This window comes from Odocoileus virginianus, chromosome 7 (assembly GCF_023699985.2).
Source record: "Odocoileus virginianus isolate 20LAN1187 ecotype Illinois chromosome 7, Ovbor_1.2, whole genome shotgun sequence".
In the NCBI taxonomy this organism is placed as follows: domain Eukaryota; kingdom Metazoa; phylum Chordata; class Mammalia; order Artiodactyla; family Cervidae; genus Odocoileus; species Odocoileus virginianus.
This window is the reverse complement of record NC_069680.1, coordinates 81,308,792-81,333,597: the sequence shown is the minus strand read 5'-3', so window position 1 is coordinate 81,333,597 and position 24,806 is coordinate 81,308,792. Positions and strand designations below refer to the sequence as shown.

Below are 24,806 nucleotides of genomic sequence, written 5' to 3'. Positions count from 1 at the left end.
CATGTTCTTGAGTTCTGGGATTCCTTATGGTGAACCTGAGAGGTAGCAGGAACCTCCAAATTACTGGCTGGCTGGTCAGAAGAGTGGCCTGGAGACACGTCTCCCTGTATCTGTGACCGGTGTATTCTCATCCAGCCATCTTGTAGGGGACTGTCCCCATAGCACGAAGTCTGGCTCACCTCTAGCGTGGATGGTGTCAAGTTACTGCAGGGCACTTATGGAGACATTTAGCTGACATTCCTAACCTAGTCCAAGAGCTTGGGAAAGCCGTTTTGCTTGAGTGATAATGAACCTGTGCATGCTAAGTCACTTCGGTCGTGTCCGACTCTCTGTGACCATGGGAACCCTCCAGGCTCCTCTGTCTATGGGATTCTCCAGGCAAAGAAAGAGTACTGGACTGAGTTGCCATGCCCTCCCTCCAGGGGATCTTCCCAACCCAGGGATCGAACCTGAGTCTCTTGTGCCTCCTGCATTGGCAGGCAGTTTCTTTACCACTTGTGCCACCTGGGAACCTGAGATCCTATAAGACTGGAAATTTGATCAAAGGTACATGTACACTGCCTGGACTGCGGTGAGATGTGAAGGTGCATATGTATCACAGCAAAGCAAATGACTGCTATCAGGGGATTACGCACAACAGAAAAAAAGCTTTTCCTTATATCATGCACACACACAGATTCTTCCTAGCCTTAACAGTGCACCTCTAGAGGTGTGTCCTGAGCCACAGGTGGAACAGAAAGACTTGTAAGGCCACACAGATGACCTGAGGTCTAGAACTTGACCTGGGGCAATCTGAGATTTGTCCATTACCTTAGGACACTAAGGAAGGAACATGCTGTTCTGTATCCCTGTGGGTACATCACAGAATGCCATGTAAGTGGAAGGTCATTGCTAGGAGATAAGATAAACCAGGCAACCTGTTGATACAAAGAACAGTCAGTGCAACTCCTGTGCCTCTGAATCTCTCAACCACTACAGTGCCGGAAGCCAGCACACGAGATCCCACCCATGACAAGGTCATGAGGAGGAGGCCTGACAAGCAAGGCAGATCAGGACTTCAGGGATTTCGAAAAGCTGCCCCGGCGCTCACCTTAAAGATGATCTCTGTCTTTCTGATGCTTGCTATATTAGACCACTCCCTAATTTCTGTGACACGGGTAGAAGGCCTTCCCCGATCTCTCTCCAAACAGAATCAACTTAGAACTTTAATTAATGTGTCCGCCGGACGGCGGTATCCTATTAAGATTATCCAGGATGAAAGGAGTGTTTCAATTTAGACCCCTTTGCTGGCATTCTAGCCTGCTTGGCAAATGCCTATTAATGTAACACAAAAATATTATTTTAAAAGTGGTTAGAATTGTTCATTTTAACCAGGAATGCTAAACAGGGGCTGCCTCACCGGAGCTGCAGAGTCTTTGTGTTGTAAACCTTTTAGATAAATTCAACTAATAACTTCTGCAGAAGGACTAACCTTTGTGTCCATTAAAGAATAGATTATAGGAAAACAGTTTTGCATTCACCTAGGTCATCATAAGATGTCAATAGGCTCCGAGGCCAGAAGATAATGTATAAGACACTCACAAAGAAGTTACTGGAAACACCCTGGTTTCCTGAGGGACAAGATGATGTAATGTTAAACTTTCTTCCCCTAAAAATGTACTAACTTAGAATATAAAAGCTACAGTAAAAAATAAAGATTTGCCAGACTCTGCCAGACCCTGCAAACACCCCCGTCTGGTCATTCTCTCTCTCTCTCTCCCTCCCTCACAGACGTGGCCCTATCAAGGCTGGTCTCACGTCTCTCTCTCGCCGACACCGTTCATCCTGAGGGCACCCCTGGATCCTGCTGAGGCTGGAGCCCGGCACTACAGTTTTTCATACTTTTTTCCTTCACTTGTAAAACATCTGTAAGCATAGAATCCTCAAACAAAAACAGACTGTAAATCCCTGAGGCATGTTGCTTGTAAGTGGTATCCTTGGTGGGTTGTGGGTTGACCTTAGTGGGTCATCACCAGTGTTGTGAACAGAATGAAAAGTATCAGAGGGCAACATGGGTGGCAAGGACTGGTACTGTCACGTGAAACTTGTGTGTCAGATAAACATACCTGTGTCTGTGCTGATCACAGTGAAAAAGTAAAGACTCTCATAGATCATAGTCAAAAAAGTGGGAAACCACTGATCCAATCCAAGTCCCTTATTTTCTCAGTCAAGATATTTAGATAAAGAGGTTGAGGTTTGTCCAAGGTCATGCATATACAGCCAGAGAACTGCGTCAAGGATCAGATGTCCGTACACCCTAGTTCAGGGTTCCTTACATGAAAACCTAAAGACCAACACTCTATGTTAAGGACACTAAAAATTACATAAATTTATATACACTAAAAAGCATATACAATAATATACAATAAAATATATACTTTAAAGAAAACACAGTGCAATTAAAGAGGTAAGTGTATGTAGTCTACAGATAAGGCATCTTTATAGAAATTTAACTGAAAATATATGCAGAAATGTTGAAGAGCTATCAAAGGATAAATATTAACTGAACCATATTTATAAAAACAAACAAACTTCCCTAATGGTCCAGTGGCTAAGACTGCACTCCCAATGCAGGGGGCCCAGGTTCAATCCCTAGTCAGGAAAGTAGATCCCACAAGCCACAACTACGGCCTGGCACAATCAAATAAATAAATATTGAAAAACAAGGTTCAAAGTGCCATAGAAGATCCTAAGCATAAAATATCCAGTCTTTGGATATCTGAAAATGAAGCCTTCTGCTTTCCACAGAGCTACATTTTAAAGACCTATTCAGGTTTTCCTTGCGCAATGCCTGAAAGACAAAATTTTCAAAATAATGAGTAATAACTCACTGTCCTCCAATTCCCTTACCCACTTGTAAGTAATCAGTTGCATGTATCACAGATGAGCCTGCCTCAGATCAGCCCCCCGGTTCACTCCCACTCCTCCCTCCAGGACACAGCTTCAGCTTGGTAAGTCTTGTGAGCAGGGGTACCAGCTATATGTCATAAGGGTAAATCTCAACGGAATGCAATGCTATTCTCTCGCCCGGTTGAACTTTACACTTTGTGACTTCAGTACCATACTTTTCCAGGAAATTGTTTCTATGATTTTTTTAAACTTATTTTTTGGTCACACTGTGTGGCATGTAGGATCTTGGTTCCCTGACCAGGAGTCAAAACCTGCGCCCCCAACATTGGAAGGTGGTCTTAACCCCTGGACCACTGGGTTGTTTTTTTGTTGTTGTTTTTTTAGTCACTAAAGTCAAGTCTGACTCTTTCCGACCCCGACTGCAGCACACCAGGCTCCTCTGTCCTCCACTATCTCCCAGAGTTTGCTCAGATTCATGTCCACTGAGTCAGTGATGCTGTCTAACCATCTCATCCTCTGCCACCCCCTTCTCCTCTTGCCTTCTATCTTTCCTAGTATTTGAGTCTTTTCCAGTAAGTCAGCTCTTCACATCAGATGGCTTCCAGTTCAGAAAATGAAAAGTGAAAGTGTTAGTCGCTCAGTCATGTCTGACTCCGCAATCCCATGGATTGTAGCCCACCAGGCTTCTCTGTCCATGGGATTCTCCAGGCAAGAATACCAGAATGGGTAGCCATTCCCTTCTCCAGGGGATCTTCCCCACCCACGGATCAAAACCAGGTCTCCCCACTGCAGGCAGATTCTTTACCTTGCCACCAAGGAAGTCCAACAGTCCTTGGGAAGTCCCTAAATATGATTTTTTAAAAACAGTTTCATTCTATTGGGCGACATTAAGTATCATAAGTTTTCCTGGGAGAATATTTTTCAAATTAAAAATAGAAGTGGGACTGTCCAGCAGTTAAGAATCCGCCTGCCAATGCGGGGGACACAGGTTTGATCCCTGTTCCAGGATGATTCCACATGTTGAGGGGCAGCTAATCTCATGCGCCACAACTACTGAGTCCATGCGCCCTTTAGCCTGCCCACCACAACCCGCTTCTGCAACCAGAGAAAAGGCGAAGACTCGGTGCAGCCAAAAATAAACAAACTTTAAAAAAAAGTAAAAAGTAAAAATCTGCCTTAGAGCAAATTTACCAAGGACTGCAATAGCCAATCTAATCACCAATTAAGAAATCAGACCTACATTTGATATAAAATTCCTGTTTAGTTATTAGGTTGATGAAATAAAATGAAAACCTAGAACTCCACTTATTGTAAGTGCAAAAGAAAGGAAGAAAAATGACTAGCATCATATACCAGCCCTTAAAACTTTACTTCTTAGGGATTATCATTTGACCTCAGATCAATCAGTATTCCCACTTTTATTTAGATACTTTGTCTAGGTACAGTAAGTATTATGGTTGTTTCATTTTTATTTAAATTTACTCACTTTTAAATTTAGTCTCATCTCAAGTAATTCTTTAAAATGACAGGTATATTTGCAACCTATGATAGAATAATACATAACCACTAAAATTCTAAATGTTCACCCTACACTTAAAATCATCTCTCATACTATCAGCAGTATTACATGATGACTGAACTGCTGCATCTTAAAATAGTTGCTTCAAAGGTAGCATTACAACATGAATAACTGAAAAAGTGTCCATCTTTCACATATATAAAAAATTCTGAAACTCAGTACATGGATTTATCACAATTTTATTACCAGTAGTAAGTGAAGGAAAAAAAAAGCTTCGGGTTGTTACTTCTGCTTTTTCTGTATCTTAGTTTGTCTACTTTTCTTCTGTCCTTTTCTTTTCTTCTTCATGAGAACAGCTTTTTCTCCAATAAACAAACCTTTAGAATTTTGTGCACTTTTTGAAGCAAAGTTAAGTCCCTGCTTAGGTTTACTGACGTTCTTCAAACTAGGATTTGAATTTTGTTTTAACTTTTCTTTATGGACAGAACGCATGACTCTAAGTTTTCTTCCCATCAATTCAGAATTATTTAATTTCAGAGCAAGATGAACAGCATCTGTATTCTGTAATAAAAATCAATTTATTAAATTTTACAGAAACTCATCTGCAAAGAATCAAGCAAAATTACAACTTTTATGGATTAGAATAATCTTCAAGCTTATAATACAGAAACCCCTGTCGGGAATTCCCTGGCAGGTCAGTGGTTAGAATTCTGTGTTTCCACTGCAGGGGGCATAGGTTCCATCCCTTGTTGGGAACAAAGAGATCTCACCTGCCTTGGTGTGGCCAAAGAAAGAAAAAGTAGAAACCCCGCTCACTTCCACAGGTAGGAAGTCCAAGCCCCAGTGTTTCAGCAGCTGTGCTTGCAGTTTAATCATGCACCCTCATGCGTTTCTCCCCAGGAAGCACTTAGGCTGCCTTCTCAAATGACCAGGTAAGGCCACAATCAAAGAGGCTTCATTTTTCTCAATGAAAAATGAACTTTCAACTAAGCAGATCAATCCTATGTGGCCTTTTAAACCAATAAAGCTCCTCCTCACGAGTCTCTTCCTGCAAAGCCCCTGCTGTACTGGTTCATTTGAGAACAGAGATGTCAGACTAGATGCCTTCAGGGTGCCGTTTAAACCCCAAATACTGTTACTCTTTTATTCTAACTCAGTGTTAACAACTCTAAATATTCATGACATGTTGGTCACAGGGATTTACAAACTTATCAGTAGTCAGAAGACAGAGAGCAGAGAGACAGTGAGATTGTTACACCACAGTCATGACGGAAGCATCAGGCTGTGAGTCCCTTCCTTCAAACCCATCTGGTCCACATACAAAGAGCCTTAAAAACAGTCACATGTCTTGATCTGGTTAGTGATAACCCACTGGGGAACTTTCCTAAAGAAGTAATCCAAAAATGGAGGCAAACATTCGAAGGAGAAAACAATCGCTCCAATTTCATTATTATAGGGAAAAAGAGAAGACAGTACATATGTGTGACATTTGGGAAACACAAGGGAAGACAGTATAAATTATGTTACATCCCTCAATGGAACATACTTACACAATAGAGAACAGCATAAAGGCAGGTTACAGAACCTTATGTTCACAAGTATTAAGTATGACCATAAAAAGGCAGAGGTAAAAAAAAAAAAAAGCAGAGGTAAACACTGAGAGGAAATGTGTGAAGGGGTGATTGCAGAGGGAAGAAAAACTTAAGTGCCTTTGGGTTGTACATGTATTCCAGTAATTTCAGACCCAAGGTACTGGCTAATTTTTAGCAAACTAAACATAAACTGTGTAACAAAAACTAAAATTTTCTTCTAGCTGAGTGAACAGTCAATTTTCTCCTTTTACAGAAGGTAGAGGTTTGGAGATTTAATACCTTTAATGTTGTTGTTTAGTCACTAAGTTGTGTCTGACTCTTGGAGACCCCATGAATTGTAGCCCACCAGGCTCCTCTGTCCATGGGATTTCCCAGGCAAAAACTAGAGTGGGTTGCCATTTCCTTCTCTAGGGGATTTTCCCCAATCCAGAGACTGAACCTGCATCTCCTGCACGGGCAGGTGGATTCTGTCCTGCTGAGCCACCAGGGAAGCCCAGCACTTTCAAAAGCCAGCATCTAAAACATTATTTAATGAAACAACTGACAAAGGATTAATTTCCAAAATATACAAGCAGCTCATGCAGTTCAATACCAGAAAAACCCAATCAAAAAGTAGGCAGAAGACCTAGCGCACATTTCTCCAAAGACATACAGATGGCTAATAAACACATGAAAAGATGCTCAACATCCCTCACATTAGAGAAATGCAAATCAAACTACAATGAGCTATCACTTCAACTGGTCAGAATGGTCATCATCAAAAAGTCTACAAACAATAAATGCTGGACAGGGTGTGGACAAATGGCAACCTCTTTGCAACAAATGGCAACTGTTGGGAATGTAAATTGATGCAGCCACTATGGAGAACGATATGGAGATTACTTGAAAGACTAGGAATAAACCTACCATTTGACCCAACAATCCCACCACTGGGCATAAGAAACCATAACCGAAAAAGATGCATGTAGTACCCTAATGTTCAGTGCAGCACTATTTACAATAGCTAGGACAGGGAAGCAACCTAGATGTCCATCGACAGATGACTGGGTGAAGAAGTTGTGGTACGTGTACACAATGGAATATTACTCAGCCATAGAAAGAAAGCCATCTGAGTCAGTTTTAATGAGGTGGATTAAAATAGAGTCTATTATACAAAGTAAGTCAGAAAAACAATAGAAAATATTAATACATATATATGGAATCTAGAAAGATAGTACTGATGAACCTATTTGCAGGGCAGCAGCGGAAATGCAGACATAGAGAACAGAGTTATGGACACAGTGGGGGAAAGAGAGGGCCTGAATTGAGAGAAACATACTACCTGGAAACATACTAACACATGTAAAATAGCCAGCCAGTGGGAATTTGCTATATGATGCAGGGGGCACAGAGTTGGTGCTCTGTGAAAACCTAGAGGGGCAGGATGGGTGGGAGGTGGCAGTGAGGTTCAGGAAGCAGGGGACATAAATACACCTGTAGCTGATTCATGCTGATGAATGGCAAAACCAACAGAGTACTGTAAAGCAATTATCCTCTAGTTAAGAATAAATAAGAAAGATACAAAAGCAAAAATCAATCAATAAATAAAACATTATTTCATGACATTAATATGGAGAAACAACCAGGACATCACAAGGTTAGATGCAGTTTTAGAAACTGCTCTATTACGGCAGGTTATGAACTTACTTAGGTGCAATTTGAGGTGACAGTGAGAGCTACGGCTGAACGATGGGACCGCCTCCCCCAACACGTTTCAAGGACAGTGACGACACATTAACCTCCGTACCTCAAAGAGCACGTAGCCAAAGCCTCTGCCGACGCCAGTCACTTGATCCCGCACAATCCTCACAGCCACAACGTTCCCACAGGCCGAAAAGTGCTTCTCAACTGCAGATTCTTCAACTTCTGAAAACAGGTTCAACCAAAGGGGAAGTGAGGACTTGACATGGCCTCAGGAAGTTAGAGATGTTTAATCATTCATCAAGGTAAGCACAGCCTTGCAGTAATCAGTCAAGTTACACTCCACACTTTCTAAAGTTAGTCTTAGAGCAAAACACTGAGCGACCAGTCGGGTGTTATCTGCATTACTTCAATGACAGACAGATACTTATTTAAACAAACTTACTGTATGGGAGGTTCCCCACAAATACGGACCTCTTGTCCCTCTGAAACACAAAATGAAAGTGTCACTCATGAAAGAGAAAACGGAAGTCACCACGAAGTCCACTCTTTCCCTCACCACACAGGTCTGACCGGCTCCACCTCCTGGCTGCCCTGCCTCTCAGGCCCCTGGTGGGTTTGGCTTCTGCCATCTTTGGCAGGAGCATGATCCCCAGAGCGAGGAGTGGCGTCTGCCCACGGCTGGCACAGCCAACAGGGCGGTGCTCGAGGAAGGCCTGCTCCTTTGGGGGTGGGCACGCTTCTTCTGTAAAGGGCCAGAAAGCAACTATTTCAGGCACCCCTTACCTCTGCTGTTAAAGCAAAATAACACAGAACTAATGGGCTTCCCAGGTGGGTCAGTGGGAAAGCATCCGCCTGCCAATGCAAGAGACTTGGGTTCGATTCCTGGGTCAGAAAGATTCGCTAGAGGAGGAAACGGCCACCCACTCGTGTTCTTGCCTGAAGAACCCCATACAGAGGAGCTGGCGGGCTACAATCCACGGGGTTGCAGAGTCGGACATGGCTGAGTACGTATGGGTATGGTTGTGTAGCAATAAAACTTTATTCACAAAAACGGGGAGCAAACATTGGGCCCCTCAGGCCAGTTTGCTATTTGGTGCCAGGTCCACCATCAAAGCCAGGACAGCCAGCCAGGCCTTGGTCATTTCTCACCTAGCCACCCTGACACCAACAGTAACACATTCTGTCTCTGCAGTGAGTTCTTACCAACTCATGCTTCATTCATTTCAAGAGACCCTGAGGAAAAGCTTCTGAACAAAACCCAGACTCCTCGACATGGCAGGCCGGGGTCATCATGACTGCCCTCCACCTATTCCTCCAACGGCAACTCTGTGGCCCCTTTTCACACTCCACCCACTAATAACTTTATTGAGCTCTTGGAACCCCCACAAAGGATTAGGTTTGGTCCCAGCATTCAGTGTTCAAAATTTTTTTTCCCATATAACACTGATAGAACACCTGCTCTCCAGGAAACCCTCCTTTGTCCCTTCTTGCTGGCAACCTCCCACACTGAGTGGCCCATTCCTGAGCTGATGTTTATGACAGAATTTATCCTAAAACAGTGCCATGGTCAGCCCATCTGCTCACCTTTACCTTTATACTGCGAACTCCTAGACAATTGAGACTGTGTCTCAGCACTGAACCCCTGACACAGAGCAGGAACTAAACACTGTTAATGAGTAATTTAACTCCAGACCTTAGTCTATAAATAAGGTGCTGGCTCTGATGTTCTTTAATATACCTTCCAGCCACACTCTCTAGGATTATTGGATCTGACATAGGAGTGGGAACCACTTTTTTAATTAATTAATTTTAATTGGAGGCTAATTACAATATTGTGGTGGTTTTTGCCAGACATTGACATGAATCAGCCATGAGTGTACATGTGTCCCCCATCCCAACCTCCCTCCTACCTCCCTCCCCATCCCATCCCTCTGGGTCATCCCAGTGCACCAGCTCTGAGCACCCTGTCTCATGCATCGAACCTGGACTGGCGATCTGTTTCACATATGATAATATACATGTTTCAATGCTATTCTCTCAAATCATCCCACCCGTGCCTTCTCTCACTGAGTCCAAAAGTCTGGGGAACCACTTTCTTGAAGCTAATGCTGACTTGGACTTCCCTGGTAGTCCAATGGTTAAGACTCTATGCTTCCAACATAGGGAGTGCAAGTTCAATCCCTGGTTTGGGGAGCTAAGATCCTACATGCCACATGGCACAACCAAATAGAAAAAAAAAAATCAAAAGCTAAAGGCTTCCCAGGTGGTTTAGTGGTAAAGAATCCACCTGTCAATGCAGGAGATGTGGGTTCCATCCCTGGCTTGAGAAGATCCCCTGGAGGAGACATGGCAATCCGCTCCAGTGTTCTTGCCTGGGAAATCCCATGGACAGAGGAGCCTGGTGGGCTACGGTCCGTGGGGCTGCAAAGAGTCGGACACGACTGAAGTGGCTGAGCATAAGCAGGAATGAGCAATGCTGACTTAAGCCCTTGCCCGCCCCAGGTGCCCACGCTGAGACCACAGAGGGCAGAGGCGGTTTCCTCTAATTCCCCACGCTCCCAGCTAACCCAACTCTTCTCCCAGCACAAGCTCAGAAGAAAATGTTCTTCAGACAGGGCAAGAACTACTTACGGAGGAGGTCTCGGTTGCAAGATCCACTCTAACACGAAATCCTTCTGCAAACTGGGCCCCATTTCTGTTATAAATATGAAGGGAAAATGGTTATTAAAAGCAGGCACTGAGCTACTGGAGTGTTTAATCTGAAGTGAATCCAAAGAATAAAGAGAGAATGGACTCAGAATAATTCTGCTCAAACATCAAAGAGACGAAATTACCTTTCCAGTGCTTTTGTAGCAGCACTCTCATCCTTAAACACAACGTAAGCATTAATATTTTTCTGATCGGGATGAATTTTACGCCTACATAAAAAAAAAAAAAAAGACTGTAAAATTTGCTAATCCCAAAGTCACTAAAATAAATACAGCTCGTTTAACACTCTCAATCAACACCTATGACAAGAATTTCTGGAAGGATTTTCATAAATTCTTTTCATAAACATTTAGTAATAATCCAAAAACTAACACACAACTGGTACAGATAATGGTGAAACACGTGACCCATGCCCTCTTCCCGGTCGTCACTCTGAGAAAGCAGGAGCCCACCCCAGGCAATCCCACCACATCACCAACTGTCACCTTAGCTGCAGCTCTGGATCTAATACACACACAAATGGGAAAAAAAAACTTGCTTTTTCCTTTTTACTGTAAAATAAAAGCTGTACAAACCTGTAAACGTGTATAGCTAAGGAAACCATTAACAGGGTAATACCCAAATAGCAACCCACTCCAGCATTCTTGCCTGGAGAATCCCGTGGACAGAGAAGGCTGGCGGGCTGCAGTCCACGGGGTCGCCAAGAGTCAGACACGACTGAAACAACAAAGTGCTTAGCACCCCCTTAGCCTCTCTGTGGCCCCAACAACCGCAGCCCTTCCCCTTCAAAGGCAACCACCACGCCCACCTTTATAGGAACTACTTCCCGTCTATGTGCTTTTATCACCTAAGTGTCGACCCCGAGACACACTTTGGTTTATACAGTTTTCCACTTGAAAAGTCTTTAGAATCCTGTTTAACCTGATTCCCCATTTATCTTATGGTTTGACCTAAAGAATTTCCCTGGAAAAACCTGGCCAGCCAATAGCAATCATGAGGCACCTCTGATTTGAAGATGCATTTTGAGCTTAAGTTACAGGAAATGTGTGCCTTAGCACTGATGAAATGTGATGCTTGTGATTTATAATAGAATATTTAGATGCAAAACTTTCTTTTCCCTTTTTTTTTTTGCAAAACTTTCTTATTCTCTTCACACACTATGTCTGATTAAACATCTCAGAAATTTCTCATTGCTCATGAATCATTTTAAGTTATTCTGCAATTCTTTCTGTGACTCTACAACTTACATTGAGGCTTGAAGACACACATCTGACAAATTTATATGTTATTACAGACATCAGAAACAATAAACCATGATGGTTCATCCAAATATAAACATCTGTGAGGTTAAGAAATTATCTCATTTTTCACCAAAATGGAAGAGAATTTATAAGTACTCCCTTTCTCTAATTATAAACCTACTTTATTGCCGCCAACTTTTTGGACAAAGTTCCCTCTGCTGGAATCTTTAAGAGAAAAAAAAAGTATTACAGGAAAGTAATCATTTGACATTATTTCAAAATAATTATATTTTAATTAATTGAATTATAAATACCTAACTCCGATATGGAATAAAAAACTAAGGATAATACTGAATCAGAAACAACTGTCCAAGTGTTGCATGAATGGGTCCTTGTGGCTGAGGACAAACACTTCCAATGACAGTGCCATACTCAGATCTCACAGGCAGCGACTCTCAAACTAGGCGGAAATAACGGATGACTTGAAGGGGTTGCTGGTCATATGAGGGGACAATGTTGTTGAAGACACATGTGAAGAGTGTTAAGGAAAATTGTTTTATAAAATGAGCATGGAAAAAAGAGATACTTCTAAGTTGACATTTTATTGAATATCCTATATGATTTTAAATATGTCTAACTTAATTGATAAATAATATAAGAAAACATGACTTCACTCCTACCTCTAAGAGTTTATATAAGTCAACTGGCAAAAACAAAGCAAAACCCTTCAGTATCTGTCCTTGGACAAATAATGGAATCTCCCTTTTTTCAGGATCATGCTATTTTCAGTCATACATAGTACCTGAGAGTGATGGGAACAGGTAGGGAAAACTTTATGGAGAAGGTGGGAATTCAAGTCAACAAGGTGACTAACAGCAATGTGCCAAATACCACCAGGTACTTGAACAGGAAGGTAAAAAGATACAAACTGCCGAGTTCACAGTCCAGGGGTATCTATAAACACCCATCTTATTTAGGGCAGTCACTATAAATCTCCTCTAGAAAACTTGTCTTTTAGTCATTTGATAGTTCACATAGTAAAAGTAAGAAATTTCAACTACTACTTCTGAGTTTGTCTTGCTCAAACTAACAAATGGTAAAATTCTCAGAATATAGACAGAAATACAGCACAAGACGTGAGAAATGCCCACATGAATAATCAATGTGTGAATGCCAGGCATCAAAGCACATCTGCTTGGTGCATTCCAAGAGCTCTCGGGGGCCTGTGCCCTGCTATTAGAGGTAAGCATGAACAGACAGAGCATAAGGCAGTCAATTACAAAAGGGATTCAGAGGGAAAAAATACCACTTGATGTTATAAAGTTATCAAAAAGCCTTGAATAAGTGACATCTTAAATGCCTTCTGAGAAATACATATTATCTTGATGGGCAAAATGAGAGTTTAAGAAGGACTGCCAGAATATACATACAGTGAAATACTACTCAGCCATAAAAAAGAAGGCAATCTTGCCATTTGCAACAACATAGATACATGCTGAGGGTATGCTAAGGGAAATAAAGACAAATACCCTATGATGTCACTTATGCGTGCAATCTGAAAAACAAAACAGGGAATTCCCCAGTAGTCCAGTGGTTAGCACGCTGTGCTCTCACTGCCAAGGGCCCAGGTTTGGTCCCAGGTTGGGAAACTAAAATCCTACAAGCCTCACAATATGACCAAATTAAAAAACAAAATAAAACTCAAGAGATACAGAGAACAGACTGGTGGAGACCCAGAGAGAAGGGGGTAGAGAGTGGGCAAAATGAGTGAAGGGCTCAAGTGCACAGTGACAGATGGTGACTGGACTCATTGTGGTGACCACTCCGTAGTGTAAACAGACGCTGACTGCTACATTAACGCCTGAAATTAACATAACGTCACATACCAATTTTACCTAAGTTAAAAAAACAAAGAACTGAGCAGAGGCCAAGGGTGGGTATGATCTGCTGCAAGCGCAGCACCCAAGATGCATGCAGGTCATGTGTGGAAGAGTGCAGGGCCCCAGGGCCACCCCGCGCAGGCCGTCAGGATATCGGGAAGAAGGAACAGCTAGAAAAATGACAAGATTTTAGGCACCTCCATACATATTTGATGTGAACCAGGTGCTGGTGACCCCAGGGGCAGCTGGGCTGCAGGAGCAGCATCACAATGTCACGGCCGCCTCCTAAGGCCTGCGGTGCGGTGCCGGGGGCCGGAGGGCAGATGGCAGGCTCACCTGACTCACCAGTGATTCAGGGATACTGAAGAAGCCGGGCTGCCTCCTCAAGGAGAACGCCAAGCCGAGGCAGGCGTGCGTGTGTGTTCGTGTGTGTGTGATGTTCACGGGAGCGGAGGTGGAGGAGAGGGATTTCGGGTTAGGAGTTCCAGGAAGAAGCGCTTTAGGAAGATTAAGTAGACAGAGGTGTGCTGGATACATGTGAGGCAGACTGAAAGCAGGAACTGTAATAGGCCTCTGCCAACTATTTTGGCAAGAAGTGAAAACTTAGGGGGGACAATGGAAATAGAAAGGAATGACTCATTTTCAGAAGAAACCACAGTTGAAAACCAGGCAGAGATGACAAGTAACAGGCTGGATGGGCTAAAGAAGAGAGTCCAAGGCCAGCAGTCTGAGAGGTACTAAAGAAGAGATAATCAGCAGATGGCATGTGATGGGGTACGGGAGCGATGCGGGTGAGGTGAGCACAGAGGGGCTGAAAACGGGGTGCTGGCAGGACAACCCTGTGGATGTGGCAGGCAAGGATCTGACCTGAGGAGACAGGACTCAAAAGGGCTGAGAGAAGACACACGTGATAAACGGGAGAAACCATCACCATGAGAGTAATCATGGAGACTGTGCCAAAGCCTTAAGAAAGGTCCACTTTTAGAGAAGTGGGCAGTTCTGCCTGCTGGGGACGTCTGGCAATTGGCTGCTACCACTGGGTGGGAAGGATGCTACCGGCACCTAGCGGGTAGAGGCCAGGGATGCTGTATTGCACAGGCCAGGGTCCAACAACACACAACTATCCAGCATCAAATGTCAATGGTATCAAGGTTGAGAAACCTCATTTTAGAGAATCACGCCGAGAAAGAGCAGTCTGAAACAAAGAATAAACATTTCTTATATTCTAATACATATTAATTATATTTTAAAAAAATCTATGAATGATGCTTCTTCATGTTCCAAGGAACATGGCTATAACTGGTCTACAGAGCACTCAATTGGTGAAATCAGATACCATTTACTTCCATAAAGCTTTAACATTAAACTGATTAAACATATTTTATCTTTCTATGTCAGAGCATAAGTACTGCTCTGCAGAGTCAGGCAAGCCCCCCATATGAACAGCTGTGATTCCAGAAATGCTACTCAATAGGTTGAACGTCTCCACCTGTTCAACTGACTCACAACAAAAGTCACAGATGCACCCTCCAATTCTTAGGAAGGATATCACTTTACTACGTGAACTCATTAAATTACCTAACAAAGTCCAAGGGTCAGTAATAGACAGCAAGTGTGACTCTGCTTTGGCGCTCGATTTGAGCCTGCTGATTCTGAAGGTTAAAGTCAAGGGCTCCTTCATCTCACTAAAACCAACACATGAAAAAGTCTGATTCACATGCAATACATTTTCAGATGATGTACTTTCAAGGAAGGAAAACATACCAGAGAACGAAATCGTACAGATTCTATCTGTCCATACTCTTTAAAAAATGACTTCAGCTTCTAAAATAAAAAAAAAGATACATATATTTTACTCCATTTTAAGAAAATCAAATAAATACCATAAAACAGAATTAAGTAAAATGGTTGGATAATCTTTTCCTACCACATTTCAAGACTATTTCAGGAAAAGTAAGTAACTATTCAGTTAGAAGACAAAAGTTTTTACTGAAACTTATATATCAAAAAAACACAAGTCATGTTACTATCCCTGAAATACACATTTCTACCTTTCAATCTTTCATAATCTTTTACTACATGTAAACTAGTATTATATGCTCCATAGATTCTGTCATCTTTTCACACTGGCTTATTTAAACCAGAAATGGATTTTAAGGATGTTTATGTCACTATGGGAAATTTCCCAATTGTCTGGAACTGAGGCCATCAGATTCAAGAAAAACCTTTGGGTAACTGTATACATTATTCTTATGACTGGCTCAGGATGTGACGAATGTGTATATTTGACAGCTCATACAATAATGTCTATAAGCAACTTTAATTCCAAAATAACTTATTTAACATGTAAAGCTCCACGAACACTCGCTTCCCTTGAGCCCTTATAATCTAACACGAAGATAAGTAACCAAACCAAAACTATGCTACTATGGAAAATGGATTATGTTCTACAAAATAACCACAGATCAAAAGCTAGGAGACAAAAGGCCAAAGGGGAAAGGGAAAAATCAGAAAGTAAGCTTCTTGTACTGTTTTAAGAAAGTGGAACTGAAACTGTTCCTCAAAAGATAAGCAGGATTTTGACCCAAGGGACTGACATCAGGGTGACTATCACATGAACACACACAAAGAACAGGGCATATCTTGGTTGAGCGAACTCCACATAATGGAGGACACTCAGGAAGGATGCATTCACACAAGACACTGTTTCAAGTGCTAGTGACAGAAGTGAAGAAGAAAAATAAACATCCCTGCACACACCGCGCTTCTGTTCTTGTGACATGCGACAGAAGAGAAAGCTGGAGGAAAAAACCAGAGAGGAGAGCACTGCGACAGCTCAAACAAGATTTGCAAAAGCCTCAATTAGAGCAGAGACTCTGGGAATGGAAAGGAGCAGACAGATGCTGGAATGAACCTATCAAATGATTTACATAGTCACTTATAATGAAATTATATATTAATGACTTATTAATTATGTGCTTATTCAATAAAGTGATAATGGCCTCCTCGGGCGGCTCAGACCATAAAGAACCTGCCTGCGATGTGGGAGACTTGGGTTCAATCCCCTGGGTTGAGAAGATTTCCTGGAGGAGGAAATGGCAACCCTTTCCAGTATTCTTGCCTAGATATTTGCACAGACAGAGGAACCTGGTGGACCGCAGTCCATGGGTTTGCAAAGCCGGACATGACTGAGCAAGTAACACACAAACACAAAACAAAATGATGAATTAATAATTTCTCTGCAGGTTTATAATATACAGACTATATACTCACCTTCTTATTACAGGTGACAGGCAAATTACCAACAAACACAGTTCTCTCATTCTTTAATCTCTCTTCTTCTTGGTTGATTTGAATTTTCTTTCTTTGATTTACAACTGTCTCATCTACATCATCAAGTACTTTTTTATCTGCGACTGTAACACTAGGTTGAGAATTTTTCCTTTTCTGCCCTTGTTTCCGGTGAATTTCTTCTTCTAAATCAGCGCTTGCTAAAGCATCTTCTCTTTTTAAGCCAAAAAAAAAGAGGGCATGGAAGTCAGGTCTAGCATCTGACAAAGCACAGATTAAGAATACTTCCCACCTCCTTCTGGCTTTCCTATACATAAACTTACCATTCATAATTACATCTACATTTAAACAGCATTATCAAAATGTGACTTGTATCTTTAGGAAACTCAAGAGTTAGCAAAAGTTAAGGTCAATTTCTGAAGATAGGTTAAAACTGCCAACTAATAAAGCAACAGAAGATCACTCAAACAAAAGTTGGTTCACTTGAAGATCTTGGGGATTTAGTTTACCTTCTACCAATGTCAACAAAGGTCCATCTAGTCAAGGCTAAGTTTTTCCAGTAGTCACGTATGGACCTGAGAGTTGGACCATAAAGAAAGCTGAGCAAAGAAAAATTGATGCTTTTGAACTGTGGTGTTGGAGAAGACTCTTATTTAAGAGTCCCTTGGACTGCAAGGAGATCCAACCAGTCCATCCTAAAGATCAGTCCTGGGTGTTCATTGGAAGGAGTGATGCTGAAGCTGAAACGCCAGTATTTTGGCCACCTGATGCGAAGAGTTGACTCATTTGAAAAGACCCTGACGTTGGGAAGGACTGAAGGCAGGAGGAGAAGGGGACAACGGAGGATGAGATGGTTGGATGGCATCACTGACTCAATGGACATGAGTTTGGGTAGACTTCGGGAGCTGGTGATGGACAGGGAGGCCTGGTGTGCTGTGGTTCATGCAAAGAGTCGGACACGACTGAGCAACTGAACTGACTGACTACCAATGCCTAATTTCATTCTCTGCTCTAAAATTCTAGAGTTACTGCAGCACTCCCAGGGGCTCTATTAGGGTTAACAGACCAGCGAAGTACCTAACTTCGTAAAACCAATGTGACTAACAGGAGAGACCAGATTTCCTACTGCGATATTTAAAGGACTGCTTATCAAAATTATTGGCTTGGCCAAAAAGGTCATTTCGGTCTTTCCATAAGATGTTACAGAAAAACCTGGATGAACTTTTTGGCCAACCCAATAAATTCTGCCAGTATTGTAAAGTCGGAGAGGCAATGGCACCCCACTCCAGTACTCTTGCCTGGAGAATCCCATGGATGGAGGAGCCTGGTAGGCTGTGGTCCATGGGGTCGCTGAGAGTCGGACGCGACTGAAGTGACTTAGCCGCAGCAGCAGCAGCAGCGGGAGTGAAATGAAATGAGACACAATAGGAAGGTAGGAACCAGATCAAGAAGGACCATGCCTGTTGTGCAAAAGTGTTTCGATTTTATCCCACAGAAGATGAGGAACCCCTGAAGACCCTGAAGGTGCCTGAAAAAGTCATGTGGGCAGCAGCTGCTCTTCAGCCACTCAGTCGTGGCGCTTCTTTGGGACCCCATGGACTGCAGCACACCAGGACTGTCCTTTACTATCTCCTGGAGTTTGCTTAAATTCATGTGCATTGAGTTGGTGATGCCATCCAAACATCTCACTCTCTGTCGTGCCCTTCTCCTGCCTTCAATCTTTCCCAGCATCAGGGTCTTTTCCAATGAATCGGTTCTTCGCATCAGGTAGCCAAAATATTGGAGCTTCAGCATGAGTCTTTCCAATGAATATTCAGGACTGATTTCCTTTAAGACTGACTGGTTTGAGTCACGATGGCTGCTATCCAAAAGTCTACAAGCAATAAATGCTGGAGAGGGTGTGGAGAAAAGGGAACCCTCTTACACTGTTGGTGGGAATGCAAACTAGTACAGCCACTATGGAGAACAGTGTGGAGATCCCTTAAAAAACTGGAAATAGAACTGCCATATGACCCAGCAATCCCACTCCTGGGCATACACACCGAGGAAACCAGATCTGAAAGAGACACGTGCACCCCAATGTTCATCGCAGCACTGTTGTAACTGCCAGGACATGGAAGCAACCTAGATGCCCATCAGCAGACGAATGAATAAGGAAGCTGTGGTACATACACACTCAGCCATTAAAAAGAATTCATTTGAATCAGTTCTAAGGAGATGGATGAAACTGGAGCCCATTACACAGAGTGAAGTAAGCCAGAAAGATAAAGGCCAATACAGTATACTAACGCATATATATGGAATTTAAAAAGATGGTAACGATAACCCAATATGCAAAACAGAAAAAGAGACACAGATGTACAGAACAGACTTTTGGACTCTGTGGGAGAAGGCGAGGGTGGGATGATCTGAGAGAACAGCATTGAAACAAGTATACTATCAAGGGTGAAACAGATCACCAGCCCAGGATGGATGCATGAGACAAGTGCTCAGGGCTGGTGCACTGGGAAGACCCAGAGGGATGGGATGGGGAGGGAGGCGGGAGGGGGGATCAGGATGGGGAACACATGTAAATCCATGGCTGATTCATGTCAATGTATGGCAAAAACCACTACAATATTGTAAAGTAATTAGCCTCCAACTAATAAAAATAAATGAAAAAAAAGTTAATTATACAATTAAAAAAAAAAAAGATTGACTGGTTTGATCTCCTTGCAGTCCAAGCGACTCTCAAGTCTTTTCCAGCACCATAGTTTGAAAGCATCAATTCTTCAGCACACAGCCTTCTTTATGGTCCAACTCTCACATTCTGCACATGACCACTGCAAACACCATAGCTTTGACTGTAGCAGAGCAAAGTGATGTCTTATTTTTAATACGCTATCTACACTTATCATAGCTTTTCTTCCGAGGAGCAATCGTCTTTTAATTTCATGGCTGCAGTCACCATCTGCAGTGATTCTGAAGCCCAAGAAAAAAAAGTCTGTCACTGTTTCCACTTTTCCCCCATTTATTTGCCATGAAGTGATGGGACCAGATGCCATGATCTTAGTTTTTTGAATACTAAGGTTTAAGCCAGTTTTTTCACTCTCCTCTTTCACCCTCATCAAGAGGCTCTTTAGTTCCTCTTTACTTTCTGCCATTAGAGTGGTATCTGCATATCTGAGGTTGCTGGTATTTCTCCCGATAGTCTTGATTCCAGCTTGTGATTCATTCAGTCTGGCATTTCACATTATGGGCAGCAGAGCAGGAGATAGTCATGAATGTGGCAAGGCTGGGTACCGGAGACCAGTAAGGAGGCAGTGACAACTGTAGGCATCTCAGAAGACAACAAACCCACCAGAGCAAGAGAGGCGGTGAAAAGGGAAAGCGGGTTACAAGAGATAACTAAAAGACAGCATCATGAGGACTTGGCAACTTATGAGATATGTAGGGAAAAGAAGGAGTCTAAGATGACTCCCAAGTCACAGGCTCGGGCAACTGGAAGGCTGATGGCACCACTCATGCAGAGAAACAGGTATGATGAAGATAATGAGATCAGTTTGAAGCATCCTGAATTTGAGGTGTATATGAATAAGCCAACGGGCAGCAGACCATCGCATGATTTGCCACTGCCCAAGAATTGATGCTTCCAAACTGTGGTGCTGAAGACTGTGAGAGCCCCTGGATTACAAGGAGATCCAACCAGTCAATCTTAAAGGAAATCAACTCTGAGTATTCATTGGAAGGACTGATGCTGAGGCTGAAGCTCCAATATATTGGCCATCTGATGCAAAGAGCCAACTCACTGGAAAAGACCCTGGTGCTTGGAAAGATTGAGGGCAGGAGAAGGGGACGACAGAAGATAAGATGATGGATGGCATCACCAACTCAATGGACATTAGTTTGAGCAAACTCTCGAAGATGGTGAAAGACAGGGAAGCTGGCGTGCTGCAGTCCACGGGGTTGCAAAGAGTCGGACACCACTGAGCAACTGACCAAACAAGAGCAATGAACAGGCTGACAAACAGATATACAGGTTTACAGATCAAGCAACAGAGATCAGGGGATTTCCCTGATGGTCCAGTGGGCTTCCCTGGTGGATCAGACAGTAAAAAATCTGCCCTCAAAGCGGGAGACCTGGATTCAATCCCTGGGTGGGGAAGATCCCCTGGAGAAGGAAATGGCAACCCACTCCAGTATTCTCGCCTGGAAAATCTCATGGACAGAGGAGCCTGGAGGGTTACAGTCCATGCAATCGCAAAGAGTTGGACACGTCTGAGCAACTAACACTTTCACTTTCACCAGTGGCTAAGACTCAGCAACCCCAAGGCAGGGGGGCCATTTTCCATCCCTGGTCAGGGAATTATATCCCACGTGCTGCAACTAAAAGACCCCTCGTGTGACAACTAAGACCTGGCTCAGTCAAATAAATCTATGTTTTAAAAAGAGACAGCGAGATCAAAATGCTAGAGCCACACAGACTGGGAGACTGCCCAGATAGATGGGTATAAAAAAGAATCATGAGATGACCCAGAACAGAACCCAAGCAAAATGAACATTTAAGGAAGGAAGAGTCAGAAGGAAAGGTGCCTGAGATAACAGTGAGAAGGAACAGAGAACTGGAGACTCAGAAGAGGTTGCCATCAAAGAATGCCATAGCTTCAAGAATAGCAACCACGTGACATGTAAAAGAGAGGGCTACAGTTAGAGGCAGTGCTCCCTATTAAATGGGGCACCTAGGTCAGAATGGCTTCCTTGAGCACTGTTTCAGAAGTATGGTCATATCAAATGAAAAATTAACAACCAGAGTGCCAGTGTGTGGAAGAGAAGATAGATCAAGAAAAGGAAGAGAGAGCAAGTAGAGACTTCTTTTTCTAAAAGCTCAATGATGAAAGAAAGATTTGGGGTTCACATATGTCTGTGGACAGGGGTTTGTTGGATTTCTTTAAGATGAGAATCTTTAAGAGAATGTTGAGAGATGTTGACAGATCAGACACAGGAAAGAGGAGAAATGGATGTAGGTATCTGATGGCATAACCTCTGAGAAGGCAGAAGAGGTACGTGGTATATATAAACAGTACAGGTGACTGCAGTAATCTTGGACAGGGAGTAAGACACCCTTCTCTAAAAGGGGAAGAAACTAAAAATGTGCATAGCTGCAATCAGGAGGAGGATGAAAGAAGTAATTCACAACTGTTAGCAATTCATAACTCTCAGAATAGGTAACAAGATCACCTGCCAACAGAAAACAGAGATATAAAAAGCGTGAAGAGAGTGGTCTGAGAGACTGAGGAAAGTTAACTAGAAACGTTATTTGGTACTGTTATATGGCTCTCAATTCAAATAAACTGTTTTTGAAAAAACTGAACTAATGGAGGAATCTGATCTCTGACTGAATAAGTTTAAGAAAACCAAACTCACCTTCTATATACATGCAGTAATATTTATAGATGAAACCTAAGTCTTAGATTTGCTTCCAAACAATGAGGAAGATATGAACAGGGTAAAGATGAAACAAGATTTGCCAAGTATTAATTACTGCTGATGCTGGGTACATGGGGTTCTTTACTCAATTTTTGAAAATGTATGGGACTTAATAAAAAAATTTTAAAGAGAACTATAAAGTGAGGAAAAAAACTGAAATGAATATTACCAGTATAAGAATCTCAATTTCGTTATCATCTGATTTCTTTACCATCAACTTAAAAAAATTTTACCAACCTGTTTGCCAACTTCTTCTCTGCATCAGAAAGTTTCTTCTTCACTTTCATTTTTTTGGCAGATTCTTGCAAAAGTGGCCTTTGGATTTGGGGTGAACTTTCTTCCTCCTCATCTTGTTTCCTTTTTTTGATGGCTTCCTTTTAAAAGTTTAAAGTTATGTTTGAGACCTCATCATTTAGTGGTCTTTCTAAAGTAGCATCTTTTCTCTCTCACTGGTACATCCAGTAATGGAAAGTTACTGAAAATTGATCCTATCTGCCCCAATTTACAACTTTAAAACAACCTACCTACCTTGCAGGGGATGCTTTGTAAATGATGAGGTAGAAGGCAGTGACTTACTTTAGGCACAGGCACGTACACGGGCTGGAGCTGAGGCTTCACAGAGCCGAAGAGGGAAGCCAGCCGACCCGTACCGCCCCTGGAGGGTTGCTTGCCGCGGAATAAACTACTGGCGACTTGTCCAACCTCATAGTCTCCTTCCAGATTCCCACAAGCGCCATCGTCCCGGTTCTCTCTAGACACGGACGCCAGAGACTCAACGACATGATTCCACGCCCCACCCCTCGCGCCAAACGCATTCCCACCCAGGCAGACGAGCCACGAGCCACTCACCTCTCCTGAGCACTCTGCTTTTTCTCCCGTTTGTTCTTCCCTTCCAGGGCCATCCTTCACCTAAGAGCCTCCCAGCCTGCAGCAGCACCACGTGAGCCCGCACTTCCGGGTCTCGGCTGCTCGGCTCTCGGAGCCACGCCCCTTCCGCCCCAGGAGTCTCTGTGGCCGCGCTAGGAGCCGAGACAGCGGGCGAAGGGGCGGAGATAGCGGATGGGGGCGGACACAGCGAGCCTGCCGGTCGGAGCCAGACTTCCGAATCGGTTCGCACCTAACTCTCTTTGGCTAAGACCTATCTTCCGAGAGTAGGTCAGGTCTGAAGTAGGAATAAGAATCAGCCAGGCTGCGAGTGGGGTATCAATCCAAGCAGAGGGAAACCACGTACCAGAATCTCTGCGTTGTCAAAGACAGAGGAGGTTTGTCAGGAAATGAGGTTACAAAGATGTACGTCAGTCACACAGTAGTAACAAATGATGAATCGGTGTGAAGGATACATGGGGCTCCTTTGTGCTGCTCTTGCAACTTTTCTGAAATCTGATATTATTTCAAAGTAAAATTGAGAAGAAATTGTGGGAGACCGCAGCTCTAACCTGGGCTTCGCTTGTGGCTCAGACGGTATCTGCCTGCAACGCGGGAGACCTGGGTTCGATCCCTCGGTTGAGAAGATCCCCTGGAGGAGGGCATGGCTACCCACTCCAGGACTCTTGCCATGGACAGAGGGAGCCTAGCGGGCTACAGTCCATGGGGTCTCAAAGAGTTGGACAGGACTGAGCGACTAAGCAGAGCATACGCACAGCTCTAACCTGCTCGGCGTTATCATACCAGGAAAAGATCCTTGACTCTCAAAGCCTGAAGAATCCCATTGACAGCGGAACCTGGCGGGTTACATCCCTTGGGCCGCAAAGAGTCGCACACAACTGCGCGACTAAGCTCACTGCACTGGCTCTCAAAGCTAATGAGATTTTCTCAACCAACTCAGCGTGCGTGGTAAGTCGCTTCAGTTGTGTCCGACTGTGCCATCCTATGGACTGTAACCTGCCAGGCTTCTGTCCATGGGATTCTCCAGGCAAGAATACTGGAGTGGGTTGCCATGCCCTCCTCCAGGGGATCTTCCCTACTCACACGTCTTTAGTCAGCTGTATTGGCAAGCGAATTCTTTTACCACTAGCGCCATCTGGGAAGCCCCCATCTCCTAGGTCCAAGCCTCCAAAGCCTGCTTTTTCCCACCACCTCGTTATTCCACAAGCTTCTATCATTCCTTATTTTTGTTATGCCTTCCTCCACTATTGCCCTCCTCTTTACCCCTCATTGCCACCAGCAAAATTGTACCCATCCTTCAAGGCTCATTTGGGAAAATTCCCTGCTATTTTCAGTAGAGATGAAATAGTGTCTCTAGATACAAATTGGTGTCTTATTCACCCTGTATTCTGTATCCCCACTCACCATACCTAGTGAATATGTGGCAAACAGACTTTGAATAAAAGATAAATATTAGATTATCATTAGGTAAATCATTGACTTAGTAGTTTGGGTGGTGAAAGCAAGCGACCTTGAATCTTTGGGGACAGACTTGCTACTTTTGGAGAGCTGCTTAACAAGTCACTGGGAATGTATGTGACCTCTTTTATAGTCCACATCAGATAACATGATGGAAAACCATTATTTATTTGCTTGGCCCTGGTTTTGCTTT

General features: G+C 43.2%; 1 protein-coding gene across 2 annotated transcripts; it reads right to left on the bottom strand.

The window, feature by feature from the left end:
• Positions 1-4,631: 4,631 nt before the first annotated feature.
• RBM34 (RNA binding motif protein 34) lies at positions 4,632-23,252 on the bottom strand. Of its 2 annotated transcripts, XM_020890562.2 has the most exons (11): positions 23,120-23,251; positions 22,847-23,021; positions 22,508-22,644; positions 16,787-17,018; positions 15,278-15,337; positions 11,815-11,858; positions 10,518-10,601; positions 10,315-10,378; positions 8,126-8,165; positions 7,787-7,905; positions 4,632-4,969 (listed from the first exon to the last, which is right to left on the bottom strand). In XM_020890562.2, exons 1-11 carry the CDS (start codon positions 23,170-23,172, stop codon positions 4,691-4,693), a joined length of 1,287 nt encoding a protein of 428 aa, XP_020746221.2. In that variant the 5' UTR covers positions 23,173-23,251; the 3' UTR covers positions 4,632-4,690. The 2 variants fall into 2 exon arrangements, with proteins under 2 accessions (XP_020746221.2, XP_020746222.2); XM_020890563.2 differs by lacking the exon at positions 15,278-15,337 and having other exon boundaries at positions 23,120-23,252.
• Positions 23,253-24,806: the final 1,554 nt, after the last annotated feature.

Excerpts from the sequence above, each read along its gene's own strand:
- RBM34 (XM_020890562.2), bottom strand. The coding sequence starts at position 23,172 with ATGGCCCTGGAAGGGAAGAACAAACGGGAGAAAAAGCAGAGTGCTCAG. Across the intron at positions 22,645-22,846 it reads TGTACGTGCCTGTGCCTAAA|GAAGCCATCAAAAAAAGGAA; the intron begins GTAAGTCACTGC and ends AACTTTTAAAAG. Across the intron at positions 15,338-16,786 it reads CTGTCACCTGTAATAAGAAG|AAGCTGAAGTCATTTTTTAA; the intron begins GTGAGTATATAG and ends TTTTTATTTTAG.